General features: G+C 42.0%; 1 protein-coding gene across 1 annotated transcript in view; it reads right to left on the minus strand.

Annotated features, from left to right (window-relative positions):
• APBB3 (amyloid beta precursor protein binding family B member 3) overlaps positions 1-21,705 on the minus strand; it is a 172,497-nt gene that overhangs the window by 117,891 nt on the left and 32,901 nt on the right. Inside the window, exon 3 of the mRNA XM_069199384.1 lies at positions 5,329-5,516. Coding sequence (XP_069055485.1) covers positions 5,329-5,516 — 188 coding nt within the window. The remainder of the gene's footprint in view (positions 1-5,328; positions 5,517-21,705) is intronic.

Raw genomic sequence — 21,705 nt, forward strand, 5'->3', positions numbered from 1 at the left:
CTAACATTACCCTAAACCCAAAACTTTTTCCTAATTCCCATTACAAAATTTCTTTCCCAAGAAGTCTTTCAAAGGCTCAACAAGGTTAGCACCTCGTACAGATTTAGGGGGTCATTATGACCTCGGCGGTGAGTGGAAATGTGGCAGTAGTACCGGCAATCGGATGGCATTCCGGATCTCATTATGAGAAATGCGGGTTGGCTGCAGCCAACCTGCCACTCCTTCACTCATACCGCCATGGCGGTATCAACCGCTGTGCCGGAGATGTCAATCTCCAGCCCGGCAGCCGGCATAGTACTGCCGGTGGCATTAAGAGCCTGCCTACCACCATGGTTTTCATGGCATTAGCAATGCCACGGAAACCATGGCGGTGGGCCCTACCGGTGACAGAGAGTTCCTTCCCTGTCACCAGTAAGCGGTTCCCCCACCCCCAACACACACCTGATACCTCCCTCCATCCAAACTGCCCTCACCTCCTCTGATCCTCACACAACCCCCACCCCCTCTGATCCTCACACACACCCACCCCCTCTTATCCTCACATCCCCCACCCCCTCCGATCCTCACAGTCCCCCACCCCCTCCAATCACCACACACACACACCCTGACCCGCTCCGATCCTCACACACACCCCCCACCCCCATACCCACACATACACCTGCAGACATGCACCATGCATACACCCAAACACTCACACTGGCATACACACATTCATACACCCACTGGCATACATGCATTCATACACACACTGGCATGCACACATTTAAACATGCATACTTCCAGGCATGCTCACACACATTCTTACACACAATCACACTTAGATGCAGAGACGCACTCACTTCACCATTCTTACATGCATTCACTCACATGCATACAACCACGCAAACAACACAACACACACAGATGCATTCACACACACACTCACACATTCATGCACACATCCAGACACGCACACACAACACCTCCCACCCTCCTCCCCTGTTGGAAGCCTGATTTACCTTTGTCGAGGAGCTCTTCTGGCAGGGAATGGGAAGGGGCGCTGTTAACACCAGCAGCACCCGCCATCAGAACACCGCCAGGCCGTATCACAGGTCATGATACGTCTGGCAGTGTTCAACTGGCATGGCGGTGCTGGTGGTAGCAGCTCCAGCTTACCACCGTCCACCTGTATGATCGCTGCCAGATTTCTGCCCTTCTTGTGGCGAACGTCTGGCAGTGATCACAATATATCGGAGGGATGGTAGCTGCGGTGACGGTATTTTGGCGGCCGTCGCCGTGGCGGTAGGTGGGTTTTACTGCCATTGTCATAAAGAGGACCTTAGAAATTTACAGGTAGTTCCAATTATTTAAAAGAGTAGCATCAATCAGTATGGCCTTGCCACTTACCAGTCAATGAGGCATCTACCATTCCTCAGAAATATGATAGCAAAAATCATTGAACGGCTGGAATAAATCAATACCAATTCCCTTTTATAAGCTATCAGTCAAGTGTAATACTGTGCTATATCAGGGGGATAATGGCTCTCTCCACTGGCTCCCTCCTCCTGGTTTTTCTAGTTCTGTCAGGATCTTCAACACTCTTGAATATCTAGCACTGATAGACATCCTGTCATCCTACCTTGTGAACCGCACTGTCCTAGGTTTATTAACCCCCTGTCTCTCCAAACAACAGCAACTCTTCCAGATGAATACTTAGTAGACGACAGCAGGTACTAGTGACATGAGGAAAACCTCAAGCATCCATCTCTCCTAAAGTCTTTAGGAATAACACTCCAGTATGCTGGATATACTGTTCATGGAAATCTGTACCAACAATGACTTCAGCCAAATAAGAGTCTTCCTAAATCATATCCATGCCTGTATGTTGAGGACTGACTTAAAACTGGGACCGACTTAAAGAATGGCAACAGCTCTAAACGAGCCCAGTCTAGGAGTGGCCCCCTGCACGAACTTGACCGAAATTACAAACAATTTGTTGCACATGTAAAAGGCTAGGGTTCATTGTTCCAAATAATCTATGTTTCAGGACCAATATAATAATGAAAACTGAGACATTTTCAAATCAACTATCCCTCCTCTTCAAAATAAATTGCAGCCTTCCTAAAGTAAACACCAGAATAGTGGCAATGACCTGCTCCCTGGAGCGCGTACTGGCTCCACTAACAGCACCCAGAATTTGTACACCTAACTCCAAGGACTAAGGAAATACAACCACATCACAACAATGCTGCTACGGTTGCGACAGACCTGTGTCATTTTCAAGATTGTGAAAGCTGAATTAATTGCTAATAAATTTGCACTGATTAACTGTCAAGAATTTACATGAGTTAAGATAACATAGAGAAAATTGTGTGTCATGGAAATTGTGCCCCCTGATGTGGCCACAATGAGTTGTACGACCAGTAATGATGAATTTACGTTTATAGTCTAAATTATGTGCATATGTGGAGTAAAATGTATTAGTGGGTCGCCTTAACTTATTAATAACTATGTTTTTACTTAAATAATATTAGGCATTGATCAGTTACAAGGCTTGTGCCTAGTTGACTGGGCCTCATGTTAAGTTGCATGGCAGAAATAAATAAATGTTCATAAATTTCTTGCAAAAGTGGAGAATTAATATTGTTCATTGTCAACACTGTGTTGACCAAGCGATTTGTAAATGTCTTAAAATTTCTCATGAGAACTGCCTGTTAGAATGTCTTGCACTAGAAAACGTTACTTTGTAGACTTGTTGCGTGAAAAATAGACATTCCCAGGAGCTAACAAGGGACGTACTGACTAGGATTTCATCAATAAGTTACCTGACGAATCTGACGATGGGAACAGGAGAAGAGGAGCCAATCATCGACATGTGAAAGACTATATTTTAGATTTATAGCTTATAGCCTATTGATCCTACTGCAAATGTACGATTTTCTGACCAATGATGGTGTGAGAAGATACTTTATGGGAGTTTGATTTAGCCTGCTTGCACTAGGAGGATGAGTCAATTTCTTTTGAGCTATTCCTTCCTGTTCTTGATAGAGTCCTGTTCGTGGAGCACCGCAGTTCCATGTATTCTGTTAAATTGCGTTAATGCTGATTCCTTAGCTTGAATGTCTCCTAAGTTGGTTCGGTTATCTTAAAGCCCAACTGTGGCTGAGTCATCCCTTTTATTGCCCCATTGTGGATGCTGACCAGACAGATGTCCACCTGATAACGAAACCACCTCTTGCTGACTCATTGAGGAAAGGCATTAAAAAATGCTATTCCTTTCATGCCATATTTGTGCTTTCTTTTAGGTACCAACTGCTAAATTTGATAGAGCCTTAGTTAGATGTTTTCCAAATTAACTTTGACAAAAAATTATTTTTGCATGAAGCCCAAACATGCTATTCTAATTGGAAGGTTAGTTAGTTGACAATTGTCATTAACAAGGAATTGATTCTGTTCATCTGTTAAATTTAGATGTATACTATATCTGCTTTCCAGTTATTATTGTTATTGATTTGTACTGTAACCCTTATTTTGCGAAATTGAGTTTCTTTAGACGCTTTGGTCAGCCTGTGTTGTTTGTATATGTTTATCATTTGGGAGACTAATCTACATGATATTAGCATTGTTAATCTAGGGAAATAAACACTTTAACTTTATTGAGAGGTGTGGTTATTCATGGCCAAATGGGTCATGGTGCATAGAGATTATTGACTCCAAAACATTGATGGTGTTCATTATTTATGGTATGCATATTTTTGTTGAAGTTATGAGCTATGGTGGAATCACTCTAAGTGTAGTCAAAAGGTCCATCGAACCTCTAATGCACCCCCTTATTAATTAAACTATAAAAGACCAAATAAGGCTAGATGCCCTCACAAGATCCATTGAATCAGCCAGCACTCATCCCTTCCTGGCCTACAATATTCTGCAATATCACTATCTCAGTAAGCCCATACAACATACAAAGGAATGACACTATCAAACTGTAAATCAAGAGGTGAAAAAAGGAAAAAAACAGAAGGAATGCATTTTCAATCTATGTACCACAATGTATCATTCCTTTTTCCACCACCGGAGAAAGCAGCAGAAAATGCACACCAGGACTGTCTCATGTGTCATCAAACGAAGAACATCAAGTGACCTCTTGAGTCAATAAACTGATCTTGAGGATAGAACTTCTCTGTTCTCCTACTATATATACACTCTTCAGTGGTAACCTCACCCCTAATTATGTACAACTATGTAGGTTCCAGTAAAATGACTAACAGGAGGGTGGCCTTTAGAAAACAACAATATTTATAAAGATTAATCCCTAAATATCCACTGAACACTGGAGTGTGGAGATTACAGTGCTAGACAACTAACATCACAACTAACATTCAATGTATGAGGAATTATTGTCAGTCTATAATTATGGTTTCTCGTAATGATTCTGAAACAAACATTTCATAAATTCAAGTTGTCTGGCTGTGACTTTTTTTTAACATTGGTAAAAATCGATCTGTGGTGGTTAGTTGGGATATTGTGTGGGACTCAAATAAAAGTTATTTTCTTTAAACGTTCCAGTGGAGTTAATTTGGAGGTGACAATTAATAAATTGCTTTATTGAACATTACCAAACTAGAAATGCAATATTGGTTACTCCAAACTTTCTCTTCTGAGCACATTTGCAACAGGTAGAGTTAGTATTTAAATCTTAACCTTAATATTGGATCCGTGGGAGTGTACAGAAACAACGTCTGGGAAAAATAAGTGCCAAGTGTCTTGTTTGACACACTTATATTTCCTTTATAAACTATTGGCTGCAGAATTTCACATTCAGCTGCTTCTAGCAAATCCCATACAGATATTGGGAGCAAGAGATGGCATGTTGTGAATAACAATGTATTCTACAATGTGAATAAGGGTTTCTGTTAAAATGATTATCTTATAATTCAAGATTATAAATTATTCAACAGTATATTATCCTAAGTAATCTTGTGTGTATTTTATTTCCCATAATTGTTCGTTTTTCCATTTTCTCTTTGGAACAATCATGTGTAAAACCTGGACACATGCTTGCACCGATGACAGCCCGGATCCTCGACTAGAACACCACGTATGATCTTGAAACACTCACCAATGTATTCATCTCCTCCTAACTCTTTAAGTACCTCCTGGGAACATGTAGCAAACCTTTGAAAAATAATGGACCCTTTTGCTTGAAGCTACCACAACAAACCAGAAGATCCTGGGAAAACCACAAATGGGCCTCATCCTTGAAAAATAAGACAATGTTTTCTGTTTTGGGAAAATTAATAAGTACACCTGTCCTTCTCTTCTATCCTCCCTCCAAGTGGACAATCTTACCGTCTCCTGTAATATAACCTCGCCCGCAAGAGGACTGGATCCTGCACTGGAACCACACCCTGGATGCTGCCACTGGGTGGTCCCGGTAGGCACATGCCAATAGTAGGTTCCAGATGTATCTCGAATGGTCCTCCATCCAGGTGGGAGAAGGGGGTCCGGTTCCAAATTCTGATCGGACCACACATTGTCTGCAAGAAAATAAATAGATAATGCAAATACTTGAATAACAGGATGTGAGCTGACAACAGGCGTAACAGAGTTATTTAAGTTTAACTTTTTTGCCTAGTTCTCACTGTCTTTCAGAACCACTCTCTGGGTAACATGGAGACAAGGTCACAAAAAATCAAGCATTTTAACATTAACTGATTTATGAAAAACTCAAAATGTAAGGCTTAATTTCAGGACTCGTTTGCAAGCGGTATTGAAATAAGCATTATCAAATACAGATTAATAAAACAAGAGTGCCTTTAAAACATATTATGCATTAAATACATTTTCAAAACAAGCATAACTCATCAGAAGAATTCATGTTCTCAGACATTCCTTTTTTCTATGTAGTGAACCTCACACAACTGTGATGCAAAAGTTGTGCTAAGCTGAACCTCCAGAATTCTGCTTGAAGACCTTGAAAGAACAAGGGGAAAATGTATTTCTTATTTGTACCTGAGACTTTGTAATGTGAACAGCAATTTTCAGATACTATTTAAGGAAAAAAATGTACGTTTTGTGTAGTTCTCAATGATGTATACGGTGATACCATGAAGAAATATAGTTTTTGAAAATATCAGCAACAAAATATGAAAAACAATTGAGGAGTCAAAAATTAGAATAAACATTATATTAAACAATTACAACAATAAAAAAATAAAAAAATAGATTTGAAACCATCCCAACCCTTTTACCCAAAAATTCCCAAAAGAAGAAAAACAAATTAAGTTATTAACAGAAAAAATAGCAATACACGTTATTTCTAAAAACATTATAAAATTAGTTATTATACAGTTAAGCTTAAACATAATACCATTAATCAATATCTGATTTATAAAAAATGCCGTAACTAACCAAATCAATTGACCAATTAACAAATATAAAAATATTACATGATTTTTCATTATCTATATATCTATTTAATATCTAAACAATTAGCAAATTAAAACTTATAAAAATAAATATGTTATAATAAATAAAAAATATTTTTTAAACTTTCCACCAAAGAAAATTGACATAAAATAAAAAATATATACTACATTTTATAAAAACACACTAAAATAAGTACATTTAATTAACATTAAAATAATAACAACTAATAACATTAAAACTAATACAACTCAACTAAATAGTCAAAAGATATTATGTAAAACTATATTTAAAAAACTACATAAAAGCACTTTAAAATGATATTCCTACCTTCTGAATTATGTTCCACATTAATTTTGACAACACAATATTTCTTATACAATATTTGCATCTCCCAATATTTTTACAACAATATTTTGTCAGAATACCTTACACAACATCTAGGCCTCTGAGTGGATTTAAATCTAAGCATGTGCGGCTCCTCCATTAGGGCGGAGCCAGTGGAGTTCCCTGAGGTGTGATGTGAAGTGAATTCTGCGTGGGAGGTTGAGGACAACTCTGGCTGCTAAGTTCTGGATGGTTTGTAGTCTTCTAGTAAGATGCATGGTGGTCTAGCGTAGAGGGTGTTCCCATACATCAACTTGCTGGTGTCTAGGGTGTGACAGTTTTTCTAGTGTTACTTGGGAGCCATCTGAAGATCTTCCTCAGTATCTTCAGGATGTGGAAACAGAATACCATGACGTACTGACTTGTGCAGTCATGTCCAGTTTGCTGCTGATATTTATTCCAAGGTTTCTGATGTGTGTTCTGGGTGAGGGTGTGGGTCGGGGTTTAGCGGGCTACCACTTGGAATCCCATAGGGAGTTCTTCTTGTTGAAGGTCACTACTACTGTCTGGTCTATGTTGAGCTTGAGACAATTGGCTTTCAATTAGTTATTTGCAATATAATAAGCGTAGGTGCCTTAAGCTTTGTTTAGAAGCTCCTAGCCAGTGCTGTTGAAGGTCGGGGTGCAGAATACCAAGGCTGCATAATCTTTATTGCCCTCCATGCCTCTTTAATCCAACACCAGGCACTCCATCACTCTTTAAGATTCCTTTTCATCTCTGTTTTCTCCCTTTAAGACTGTTTTTCCATCTTTCTCTTCCTCCTGTCTTCCCCCTTGTGTATTTTTCTTCCTCTGGGTGAAACACTTCAGAGGAAAAATAAGTGCTAGCCCCCAAACGTAAGTGCTGGTTGAGCCCACTTCCAGCTACTGGCTCAAATTAAGAACTGCTCCTAAACATCAGCACTTTCGAGGTTCTGAGCTACCTTCCCATTCTAGACAGAGATTTAATTCTGAGCTTGACTGGAATAAATCTACCAACATTTTCACAGTGGAAGGATTAGGAAATGATTTTGTGAATATTCACAAATGTTTAACTTGTATGTCGTTGCATACTTCAGATCATATCCATCCTGGAACCCCCATTCCACAATCACAGGGGTACATTTATTCACACTGTAACCTCTGGTTGAATAAATCCATTTACAAATGCTGAACTGACTTCGGTGTGTTACAGAAATAATTTTGGGTTCATCACAAAGCTATTTGCTAATAGCTTAGTGCAGTGGTGCTTAACCTGTAGTTCGGCGACCTCTGGGGATCCACAAAGCCTACTGAGGGGGCCTGTGACTGCTTTAAAAATTAAACATTATTAACATTTCAATAAAGTGTTTATAAATAAAGAAGCAAAATGTACAATTGAAAATGTTAAAGCATTCTGTGTATGTGAAGGAATTTGAAATTGAAAGCTAAAAATTAAATTAGTATCCTCAGATTAATTCAAGGAAGCTGTGCAAGAGCATCACAAAGTGTATAGTATGGGTAATGAATGGCCTTCAATTTAGAAAAGTACTATTTCTATGACAATTAAATGTTATTTTTTAAAAATATTTATTTAGCCATTAAATTAAATATTTCATTATTTGTACATTTGTTTGATGAATTTATTTTTGTATTGTTGTGTGATTCAAATAAGTGAAAATGCCTAGGCCGGGATCCCTTGGTCCACTGCTGACTCACTGGGGTCCTTGGATTCCAATAATGATTCAGTTGGGGTTCTCAGGTTCCAGTAATGATTAAGTGGGGGTCCACAGAAGGGAAAGGTTTAGGAACCACTGACTAAGTGAATGAAAAAGTTTGCGTTTTTATGTTAACCTATTAATGCATATTTTAGCAAAAAATAAAAGCCTCGAAGTATCTGCGTGGATTTGTTTCTCATTAAAGCATGCAGATACAGAAATGAACACAGACATATGTGCATTGGTTATGTCTTCTGCACGTGCCATTTGCTTTTTAATTCACCAAAGTAAAATATTATTATTTGTAAAGATGTTTAGCACTAAGGCCCTCATTTGAACTTTGGCGGTCAATTTCACTGACCGCCAAAGCCCAACCTGCCAGACGACCGCCATATTACGAGTGCTAGCTGCTTTCCACCATTATTGAGGCAGAAAGCAGCCATCAATTGTGCTGCAGAGTCGGGTCCCTTGCCGGTACTGTCACACCAGCAATACTCTGCCTGCCATATTACAAGCCGTAATACAGCGTGCCGGAGTCCTGCTGGAGTGGTGGTGGCGGCGAGGGAAGACCGCCAGGACCCATCCCCTCCCATGCGTACCCCTCGACTGAGGAGGTAAGTTGGCGTCCGAAGGGGGGAAGAAGGGGGTCTGTGTGTATGGGTGCATGTGCGCATGTTTGCGGAGGGAGATGCTAAATGCGTGCGTGTAGGCCAGTGAATGTGAATGTGTGTGTGTGTGTGTGTGTGTGTGCGCACATGAATGGGGTGTCTGTGCTGATGAATGTGAGTGGGTGGGTGTATCTGAGTGCATGTATGCGTATGCTGAGTGGGTGTGTATGTGTATGCATGCGTGCGTGAAGTGGTGCGGGGGTTGTGTGAGTGTGTGGACGGGTGGGGAGGATGTGTGTGGACATGTGTGTATGTGTGCTGGAGACAGGAATGAAGATTCCTGTCACCAGGTGCATGACCGCCAGGGTTCTCGTGGCGGGCTGACCGCCACGGAAAGCCTGGTGGTTTGCAGCATCGCAATCCGGACACCAGGCCGAGACGTGCTGTCGGGCTGGAGGTGCTCCCGACTGGCCACGGCAGTACAACCGCACCGGTGGGCCTGGCGCGTTAATCTTAATGTGGCGGTCCTTACCGCCACTCTGCTGTGGTAGGACCGCCATGGTGAGGCTGGCAGTCTCATGACCACCAGCCGAGTAATGAGGGCCAAAGTTATTATTGAATGTGTTATGTTAGCTTTTTACAATAGGCAACCCTGAGGCTGCACAATGTCTAGTTTTATTTCTCTTCAAACAAAGATTTCTGTTTTTAAGACATTGAAAAGCTGTAGCGAAAAAACAGCAATATTTGTAAAACCACTTTGGTAGGATGATACAGACTGGTGGATATCAGTTAACGAGGGCCCATGATCCTGGGATATTAATGTCACTCTTCTTTGGCCAACTTTTGCCTTTACTCTTTGCACAGTGCTCCTTTTTGTTCCCATAGTCACTCAGCCTTTTGTCTCTTTACAATTCTCCCTACCCTGAGCTCCACTCAATAGCCTACTGTGGGGGCACCTGGACAAAGAACACATAGACAGCAGGTCAGAGAAGATATTGATAGATGGGCAGAAAACATTCTAATCCTGACAGATGAAAAAAAAAAACGTCCCTGGGAGTGGGATCAGCCTGCCACTGAAAAAGGGAAAAGATTGGCAAGGAGAAGGGGACATAATCACACCGAGAATGATGAATAGTCAGGCAAGAAGGCACTCAGACAAGGAATGTGCCCTGTTAGAAATGTTACCTGTATGATTTACAATCTATTTCTTACAACCAGATGGCGATTTCACTCCTTTTAACATGGGAGACTCTAAGCTCTCTATACTGCTTTTTATAAGGTCGAAGCCTACCAGCTGTCTGGTTTGCTTAAGACTTTTTGGGAACATTCTAAAAGCATCCCTGGGAATGCATCCTACCCATTTCCTAGAATTGGCTTGGTGTTTGTAACTCACAATTGCTCGCTTTCTGTTTGCTGGCTTTATTTGTTTTAGGCTGTCTGTCTTGAGCTGGTCCCTCCCGTGGAGCAGAGCCTATTTACTGTATTCTTCCATGAGTGCCCGCTTTCTGTAAACTGGTCTGTATATTTTGTTCTTATCTTGTCACATTTGTTGGACATTCAAAGACAAAAGTCAAATGTGAGGCTCTGTCTTCCGAGGGCTCTTGGTGTTTACTTTTCTGCCTCTGACTTCAAAGTGAGAGGATTTATCTGACAATCTGGGGGTGTGAAAGGATAGGCTTTCTTCTAGCAAACAACAAAATGCAAATGTCAGTAAATGAACTGATATTTCAGAATATATCAGAATTGGGAAAGCACAAATGAAGCACATTTTCTGTAATTCTTAGTCTGCTGGTAAAAGCTATTTTAATACGATCAAAACAAATCATTACACTACGGGATGCCATTTTCACACATTATCATTTGTGCGCTGAATATTTTTCTCAGTAAAACTGTAGGCGTATGCAAGTGTAATGGTCACTCAATTGAAAATGTGTTGTCTGTAATAGCAATGCACTATTACACCATGCATACTCCACTCTGTGCCACTTCACTCTACAAACCTCTACTCCACTCTATGCCCTCCCACTCTATGCCACTCCATGATACTCTACTCCACGCCATGACACTGTACTCCATTTCACTCTATGCCACTCCACTCTATGACACACTACTCTATTACACTCTACAACACTACACTTTATGACACTCTACTACACTCTATGCCACTCTACTCCAGGCAACTCTGGCACTCCACTCTACAACACTCCACTCTCCAGCATTTCACTCTATGACACCCCACTCTATGACACTCCATGCCATTCTATTCCACACTATAAACACTCTACTTCACTCTACGCCCCTCCACTCTACCTTCTACTCTAACACTCTACCTCACTTAATGCCACTCCACGACACTCTACTCCACTCTATGCATCTCCCTCTACATCATTCCATGTCTCTTTACTCCACTGTATGCCACCCCACTTTAATCCACTCCACTCCTCTCTTATCCACTCTACTCCACTACTCCACTCTACACCACTCCATTTTATGCCACTCTAAGCACCCCACTCTATGACACCCTATGCCACTCCACGACACTCTAGTCCACTGCACGCTCCTCCACTGCATGTCCCTCTACTCTATGCCTCTCCACTCTATGCTCCTCTACACCACCCCTCTACAACACTCCATTCTACTCCACTCTACCCTACTCCACTTTGCACTACTCCATTCTACTTCACTCTACTCCACTATAATCCACTCTACTCTATTCCACTCTACTCCACTCCACTCTAGCCTACACCACTCTACTCTGACAGTTTACTCTACAACATTCATAGACACTCCACTCTCTGACACTCCACCACACTCCAATTTATGCCCCTTCACAACCCTCCACTCTACACCACCCCATTCTACGATACTCTACTCCACTCCACTCTATGCCATTCCACTCCATGATATTTTCCTCTAGGCCACTAACTTTTAGCCATGCTAAACAGCAGCAATGCTAGTGTACGACATGGCTAAAACACATTGGCTAAGCCAATAGCTCATCCATAGGCATGACCAGTTGGCTTTTCCAATACTTGTTTTATTTCCTTACTGTAGGTAACGTGAGCTATCACATCACTCCAGGGAAATGGTGGCCTTCACTCGGTGTGAACGAAGTTGGTGTGCAGGAGCAGTTTGTAAAACAATTTATCGTTTCATCTAGACAGTGCTTGGGGCCCACATTCCAGCTTTGCTCACTAGCACTTAAACACAACCTAAAGTAGCTTGCAGGAATGAGCAGCACTTATCTCTGCAAGAAACAAAAAAAATATTTCTTACATGGGTAAATGGTTCAGGAGCAAAAGTGGGCTCCCTCCTCCCTTGGAATAAATATTTTTGTTTTTTTGATGGGCCAGCGCTGCTGCTGCCTTGAGGCTGCCTTAGCATAGATGTCAAGATGCCCATATCACATGTTACGCTGTCATCAGGTTAAGCCTTCATACCCTAAATAATCAGTCCCAGCAGAAGGTGTCACACATGATATGGTGCTACTTGTCACACATGTAATGTATTTAGAGAAGGAGGGGTTAAGAAGCCCTCGTAATAAATGGGATAACATTCCCCTTCAATTTGCATTATTAGGGCTATTTTAAGTCACCTCAGAGTTTCATGACCATTAAAAGCAATCAGCCTGTGGCCTCTTGTTTCTATATGGTCACGGAACATCTCAGTGACTTGCAATATCCTTATGATGTAGAAAATGGGGCATTTTAACTCCTACATAACAGAACTATGTTATATACATTTGTGTATATTTATACACCAATTGTTCTTACAGTATTTTTTGGTAATAGGTTTTTATCTCCCCAAATGGACTACTGCTGCTTTTACACATATATTGTGAAAATAAAATAAGAACTAAGAAAACAATGCTATATATGTGTGTGTGTGTGTAATCCCCACAACATATTCTAACGAATATCATGTGAAATAGAGCGGCCCTGTTTTGTACAGTTTTCCACCTTACTAGAGATACTAGAAAAGGGTATGCTATTCTAATAAAGAGCAAAGAAGAACATCCTTATCCAGGGAGCTGGGTGGTGTTGCATGCTGCCTGCTGGCAGCATGTAGCTCAAGGGCACTCATGAGCTTTTCAGGTTAGCATAGGTATGCACCACTAGTATGCTAGTTTGTCTAATGTCATTCTTCTAGTCAGACAGCTATCCATGTAGTGTTTGAGTTATTCATTCTGCCTACATTTCTAGCATTCGTCTTTGTCAATAAAATAATGATTGTTGTAGTAATTTTACTAAACCTTTTGTGTATTCGACTAACGTATAGTAAATATTTTGAGAAATATTATTTAGTGCATGTATGTGAAGTTGGGAGTGGGAATTAGATCTGATTCTGAGGGGGTAATGGATTTTTTGGGATGTGGAACATCCTGCATTTGTCAGAGTCTGAATACCCCCTACCTATTTGGGTCTTTTTCTGGAGCCTATTGGAGGAGGAGATTTCTATACATTTCACAGACTTCCATGTGGTAAACCAGTGGACACTGGAGGACAAGATGGATCTACAGGATAAATCCACACACAGGCACTGGGACAGTCCATATGCAGACATTGAATAAGGGAATATGATGGCACAGGAACATAAAGCACTGACATGGAAGAAACTTACAAAAGGCACAACAATACAGTGACAATATGACCAAACTCACCGCTACCACTGAGGCAATAAACAGAGGGGGGCAGTGTACCTACAGTAACCCTCTTGGGACACACTGCCCATCCTAGCTAGCAGGGGAGTAACACCCTGCAGGCGACGTGGCCACCTACAGTGTCTGCAAGGCAAGTCAGGCACATTGCCAGCCCTGCATAATGTCTATAAGCTGTGCACTTTGGCAGTGCTGCACACTGTCTGCAAGCGCTATGCACTGCCAGGTAGGCTGTCTGAAAGCCCTGCACGTTGCAAACTCAAAGGATGGATTACATTTATTTTAAATTGCAATTTTATAGTGATTACTAATTCAGATGAGGTGCTGAAACACTGTACGGTGAACCCAAAATTAATGGCTAGTCCATTGGACACTGGTTATTATTGCTTACAGTGCTTAATTAGTTAAAGAATAAGTCTCAAGGTCCAAAGTTTGGCTCTGATGGCTGCGGGCAGTGCGATCGAAGGTCAGCGTGCCGAATACCAAGGCGGTGTGGTCTTTATTGCATCTCATGACTCTTTATCAAGTATGAGAGACTCCCTGCCTCTTGATCTCACTCATTCAGGTTCTTTTTCATCACTGCTTTCTTCCTGTGTCACTACTTTCCCATCGTTATCGTCTGCCTTCATTCCTATTTTGTGTTCTCTCTCATGCTCTGGAAGAGCCTCCTGAGGAAAACATAAGTGGTGGTCCCAAAACACGAGTGCCGGTGGGCCCCACCTGCAACCACTGGGTCATAGTTATCACTGGAAAGTTATAGATGCTGGGCTTGTGCTCTCTATTGGAAACAATTCCTTCGATTTACTAGGTGTTAATAATTGTGAGAGCTATGTGGTAGACAAATGGCTGATGGAATGAAATGCTATTGTTAGATTGCAGGGATATTGTTTTAATGGAAGAGACTAAGGCACATAGTCATGCAAATTACAGGAGTCTTTATAGTTAAGAGGCATGTAAAAGGTAGAACCGAAGGAGACGTGGAAAAGAAATAAACGAGGTAAAGTGGTGAGTTTGACATACTGACACTACTGCAATTAAATGCATACCTAGTCTCACTGATTGCGGTTGAGTCTCACATCTTAGAGTTCAGCCTTGCATGCACTATGCCTCTATCACCAGCTCCACTAACTTCAGCTGAGCCTTAAGTTGCTCCTTTTCTGGTAAACTCATAACGTTTGTATCAAAACATTGAAATGTCCCTGCACCAGTAACCAATTATGTCGTGATGTCCGTGCCACGTCGGCAGATTTTGCGGACTATTTTCTGGCGGAATATCCTTTGCTTTGTGCAGGTGACAAAACACGACTCGATTGATATTGTGTCAGATGGCAGGATGCATGGGGTGTTTACTGGCACAGGGCCCTTCCTGGCTACTCGAGCCTGCAGCGGACTTCTGTCAGGCAAAGAAACGCTCTCCCCCGGCAGTCTGGACAGCACAGATGCAGAATTACTTGTAACCGTATCGCGCCTTCTGCTCTATGATGCTAAAAATACTCAAAGGTCATTGTGCTCCTGAAGCCCCCGGGGCCCGGGAATCCAGCACAGAGACACAGACAGAAGGCGAATAATCCGCTGACGGCACAGATCATTCCGATCCGACAGTAACTGGAACACCGGATAAACATTTTTACAAGTAAACAAGTATCGCAAAAAATTGTGTCTAAAAAACGAGATAAATAAATACAAGACATACTGTCTTGTTATATAACCTTCTTCAATGCAACAATAAATAAGCATCAGCATCAACAGACGGATAAATACTCCATAAAGGTGAGAACACGTCACAGGAGCACCAATAGGATGTCTGCAGTGCATTAAGGGCCTGGAGGATTTCGCAACATTGGTGGATCCCGCAGGAGACAAGGGTAAATGGGCAGAATAAGACGACCTACTAATGCAACCTGTTCGACCTCTACAGTTGACTCCAAGCTCTGTTCCTGCCTCAAATGGAGAACCAAGGGGTTGTCACGTTCTACAGTTTTTTTTTAACAATATTTGTATGATGATATTTCAACACATTCCAGCAAAATAACAGATAAGAAAAGCATTAAACATAAAACATAAAAGCCAGTCTTCAGTTGCTGGCGTCTCAGTAATGTACTGGTACAAGTTCGCCCTTATAGAAAAAAGCCATACGATGTTGCAGTTCCTTAGCTCACAACGTGAGCTTCTCTGCTGGTAGGATAAAACGTATTACTAATCTTGAATATTACAACATCGCTTGTGTGTGCTTGTATTGATGATATAGATCACTGCACTCAGGGCCTACCATCAAAACGATACATCTGATTCAAACTCTATTGTAACGAACAGGTTGTTGTTCTATTTTAAAATGTTGTATAACTGTAACTGCTGTAGCCATCCTTCTCTTCATTTCAACCCTGCCTTCAAGTTGTGCGTGTCTATGGCATGAATAAATCCCCATTTCCATGTTTTCATGTTTAGGATTTAAAGCAAGAGATTTCCGGTAAGGTTGCTTGGCTGCTACAGTTTGAATTTCTGTATCCGTTGAAGATTTTCCACAAATGTTCTCATGACTTCTGCACCTGTGTTACTCCTTCGTCTCATCACATGATCTCCGTTGGAGCCGTGTATACGAAAGCCTATGAAAGCCCATGAATTTCGGTCTTGCTTCTGCTTGTTCAGTTTATGCTCATTTGGAATGCCGGGGATTCCCCTACTATATTTATATTCATCTGTTAATGAGCATCTGCAGACCTCAAAGTGCTGTGGAGGCAGACTTGGTACACTTGGACAGGCAGTGCCTGTACTTGGCCTGAAGTAGGGCGGACCGGACTCCACACAAACCCAGGTGCCGAACTTCAGATGGGGTGTTCTACAGCAAAACATTAGGTGACAGCCTGGCTTCCGCCAATCAGGTCAGGTCGCACTAACACGCCTCTGAAATATTTGGGACGTGAAGCCCGAGTGTGTTTGTTGACTTTAAGGATCTGAACAGAAAGTGGTGGGGAAGGTGACAATGGAACAACCCATCTTTGTAGGTATGAGGGAGTCCGAGAATACTAGAAGTCAGAAGTGTGAGTGGAAACCACGAGATAAGGCAGGAAGCTCTAGAAAGGTTGCAGGATGGGGACTGAGGTAAAGGAGTGTCTAGAGCTCATAGCTCAGTTCCTAGTCAATTAATATGTAATTGAAAGAGGCATGATGATTCAGCTCCCCTCGACCCTTTGTGACTGGGGGACTTTAAGAGCAAGGGGGTCAGTGGACAAGCATAAAAGAATTCTACTGCCTCTGTCCACAGAAAAGATAAGAAACAGCTGCTAGTCCCACTCTTCCCCTTCTATTTGAGGCCCTTCGTGGAGTCAGCTTCAGCACAAGGTTAGCACACACCTTAATGTTTTCCTGGTTGTGAACGAGGATACATTCAGAAAAGTCCAAACGAGAGAAAGCGACAGCTGAAAGGACTCATGTGATTTACCACCAGCATGGAAAAAGCATGTGCAGGTATACAGAATAGTGGTTAGACCCACAAACAAGGATGGGAAGAAGAACTTTCCAGAAGAATCTATCTTTGATCGAGTGCACTTCAATAATCTTAGAGGAAAGGTTAAAGCTCAAGTAGGGCAGATGAGTGGTTTCCTAAATTGATAAGAGGAAGCCAACTAATGTAAACAAGCTTCTCAGTTGCAGATTCGAAAGAAACCTATGAGAGACTGAAATACCAAATTATGCATTTGAGGGGCAGAGGAAGGGCCTGTACCGCTAATGCTCCACCTACTCCTTATCCACTGCTGGGAAATCAGGGTTAGCAGAAGGAAAGGAGAAGGATGCCGTACATGTTTTGAGTTTTTCCATGCCATCGGATGAGCAGGGCCAGACTGGGAACCCAAAGCAGCCCTGCCAAATTTTGTCAGACCAGCCCCATAGGGCGCGTAGAGAGGGAGCCTGACAACTACAATGGGTCTGGTGGCCCCCCCCACCCCAAGAAAATGTGGGGAAAAAATGACAAGCACTGCGCATTTTACATTACATTTTTCATTAGATAGTTAATTGGATTAGTTTTTAAAGTATAGTAAAAGATGAACTTACAATGCACCAGGATACAGTAATCTTTCTTGGGGTCCTTCAATGATTCCCTCATCATCACCCTCTAACAGTGCCTCTCATCTCTCTACAGCCCCTCCCTCCCATGTATTTCATTTGTTTTATAGCACCCCTCTTACCAGCGTAGGGCTTTGTAGCACCGTACATCACACAAACATACAGAGACAATGAATCATATGTATGTATATCAGTGTATAGAAAATGCTGAAAAAGGGGACTACAAGGTGTAGTATTCAAATGTTATCCATACTGATAGCCATTTTTTAAGAGTGCTTGGTCTTGGGAAGCACAAACTCAGGATTCAGAATGTAACACAGTGGTTAGGATTGACTTTACTAAAAACAATTATTTCTACTCAAACAAACCCTTTTTTAGAAAAATTAGGATAATCAAAGACAGGGAACAAAATCATAACTTTCTAACCTGCACCATGCAGTTTGCAGGCAGTTCTTTGATGGCAGTTCATAGCTCACTGTGCTAGATTATGATTCTAACTAGTGAAATGCACAGTAACAAAAGGAGTTCTGTGACCAAAGTAGTATCCCACTGAGCTATGCACTTAAAATACTGTTCTGTGATCTGCATAGTAAACGTTCTTTGCAGCAGGCATTATAACCCCCTGGTTACCTTACATGAGTCAAAACTGCCACTAGACAAAACCCTGATGGTTCTCCAGCAAGCATATTAATCATCAGAGTTATCCTTGTACTTTTATCCGGCAGTGCTTTTAAAACTGTTGCACTGCTACAATACCAGCCCCCCAGTAACAAAAGCACCCCATCCTTCTAGCCTGCTGGGGAAACACCTGATACCCAGGATGCCCCCATCCACCACCCTTCCAGCCTCCCGGGGAAACACCTGATACCCGGTACGGCCAGTCCAGCCTTGCGGATGACATGGGGGTGCAGCATAGGTGATGGCAAAAAATAGGAAAGTGTCAGCTGTTCAGCTAATGGTAGGAGTGTGGGCAAATGCCATGCATATGGATGCAGCAGACACAGTGAGCATAGCAGCCTGAGACAGCGGCACTCTTCACAATGAAGAGTGAGTGAACAGTGATATATGCGTGAGACAAGAAGCAGACTCCACAGCTGCGCATTCTTGCTTTAGAGCTTGTTCTTGCTCAGCACCCTACTGTTGTGACACTCAGCGTGGAGGCAGGAGGGCACTCAGCACAACCCTGGGTGCTCTGGGTCATATGATCAGAAGAGAGAGAGAGAGAGATAGTGGGAGAGAGATGTCCTATTTCGCACCACAGATGCCCTCCTCCTATTGCCAGAGTACCCAAGCCCTGGAACTTAGGGCTATGTCACCATCCATAAGCTTTGGTCCTCTGCTGACCTAGTGAATATTTAGTGACTGCATCCCAATATTCCTGACAAGCGCTAGACATTTCGAGAAGAATTGCAAGTGTATTTCAAGTCATAACCCTTATAGGCTGATGTGAATCAATTGTTGCATCTTAGTGTGCCAAGTGAAGTCAAGGATCATTTTTTAGCAAAGAGTATTTGGCCTCAACAGGCCCATGGTGATGAAGCTGCTCTCACTGCTACTAGAGAACTACTGGTAAATTCTGCTATGGATGTGCATCTGGTCAAACCTGACTGGACCAAAAGTTGTAATGGTAAATAGAATGTGAACGGATGCTTGCTGATTATCTTCATTACAAAAGGTGTATTTATCATTCTTCTGATTTTGCTGAGACTGCAGAGAGTGGTCATAAAGCTGTTGGTGCTGGCTTTGTTCAAGGTTTGCTGCTCATGATGCAAAAATAGCTTCGCAAAATTTGTGTTGGGTGACAAAGAAAGGGTCTTGTTGAATTTGTTTCTATTGCAAATTACTGCATTGCTGTATAGCTGAGAAAAAATTAGGCAAATGAATCAAGCTTGATGTGTTTACAAATACAATAGTTTCAACAAACTTCCAAAGGAGGGGTAGGGGTGAAATGAGGAGACAGAATGATTAGGGTGGGCATGGAGCTAGATGGTGGTAGTGGAGACAAGGTAGGGGGTCAATGTGCTTCGGCTCAGGCCAGTGGTTCCTCATGTTTCAATTGGGGGGGCACTGGAGCATTGGAACCAGGATTGTCCTAACATTCCCCCCCTACTGCCCACCACCAACCAGAATGAACGGAACTTACCAAAGTCTCCCAAAACTGATACCTAACTCAGAGGAGTCGATTTTGCTGTAAACATTTTAATTTTGATAGATCAAAATCAGCAGTGCAAAGTCTGATTAATGAAAAGCCCACCTCATGTCTTATTGACACAAGTGAAAGCTGTTCTGCATTAAAGACCTTTGAAATCTCTTTATTACCTCTCTTGGGCATCTCCATTGATGCATTGGGTATTGACTAGGTATTTTGTCCTGCTTTCTTCTCAGTCACTGTACATCCAGATAGCCAGTACCTCTTTGCATTCTCATTTTTTGAAGGGCAACTGGCAACCTCCAGTTTTCCCAAAGGTTTTACCGAATCACCTTATATCTTCTCCCAAACACTCAAAAAAAGGCCTGGAGACCCTTGTCTTCTTAGAATGATCCACTTTAGTTCAATAAGCAGATGGTGTCCTAGTTGCTTCCAAGTCCTTCGACCAAAGTAAGGTTGACTCCTGGGAACAATGTAAGGTTAAGACGCTGTGTGTCCTCACTGATTCAGCAAAAAAGGGCACACAACTGCTAAAGGAAAGTTACAATTCTGTCTTCCTTCACATTCGCAGCCTAGGCCGTGTCATCTAAGCATGGGAGAGGCACCTCTCAGCAGACCACTTTGAAGTCATTCATAGGTCGCCAAGACCGGTCACCATCTCCCAGATATGTACATTACTGGGTATTGCAGGTTACTGTAGGGAGTGGATATTAGGATATGCAAGAATTGTCAAACCTCTCAGCGATTTTGTGATGAAAGCTGCCCCTGAACTATAGCAATGAATCAAGGATGCAGCGTAAGCCTCTGTGACTCTGAAATAAGCATTAACCTCCAACCCTGCTCTGGAATTGACTGACTATTGCAAACCATACATGCAGTGTGGCCATGAAAAAGAAGGCTTTACTAGAAGGGCATATGTGCGGGATCACGGCAATCACAAAAATGAATTGCCAACTACTTCTCTGCCCTTGATGCAGTTTCAGCAGAGCCTCAATCATACTTGTGAGCCATAGCAGTGACTGCCCAGAATACCGCCCTGGTCTCCACCAGCAGTCTTAACATGCCCCATGCTGTAGTTGCCTTTTTGCTACCCATTAAAATTCAACATCAACTCATGGCAAGACTATCACAATATGATTTTTTCTTTCTGTCATATCACCTTGGTGCAATGTCTCATCCTAAACATCTCACCCCCGGCTTCCAAATGTCCAGGATGTGAAACTATATGACTACTTCATGGTGACCACCCACTTGACTAAGCCCAGTACTGATGTCCCTGATGGACCAATACCCAATTATGGTCTTGTTTATTATGTTTGTCCCTTAGAAATGACAGTGGCTCTGTAATTGCTATGCTGTGCGAAGTACTTAAAAGTCGATGTTTTCCACAAGCACACTTGGGTGCTGAATTGAATGTTTCCAAGCGTGCCTACATTCCTGCTATTTAAAAACTGCTAAGTGCACTTTGTGAGAGGCCCATGATTACATGCTTCTCTGGATGCAACAGGTTTCCTTACTTCTGTGAAACCCCAATTAAGAATGGCACACAAATTACAGGATTACTTGCAAGTTTCGATGAAACAGAACTGTAAAAGTGACTGCGTCATGGTACTGCTGATTAACTTGCTCAGCAGCTAGAATTTACATTGATTTACTTCATTGAAGATTGTCTTGTGCTTTCTCATGACTGCACCTGTGCAATTCAGCGCCATCATATGATCTCAATTTGAACCATTTGTATACGAAAACCTATAAATCCATG

Source organism: Pleurodeles waltl, chromosome 7 (genome assembly GCF_031143425.1).
Source record: "Pleurodeles waltl isolate 20211129_DDA chromosome 7, aPleWal1.hap1.20221129, whole genome shotgun sequence".
NCBI classification, from domain to species: domain Eukaryota; kingdom Metazoa; phylum Chordata; class Amphibia; order Caudata; family Salamandridae; genus Pleurodeles; species Pleurodeles waltl.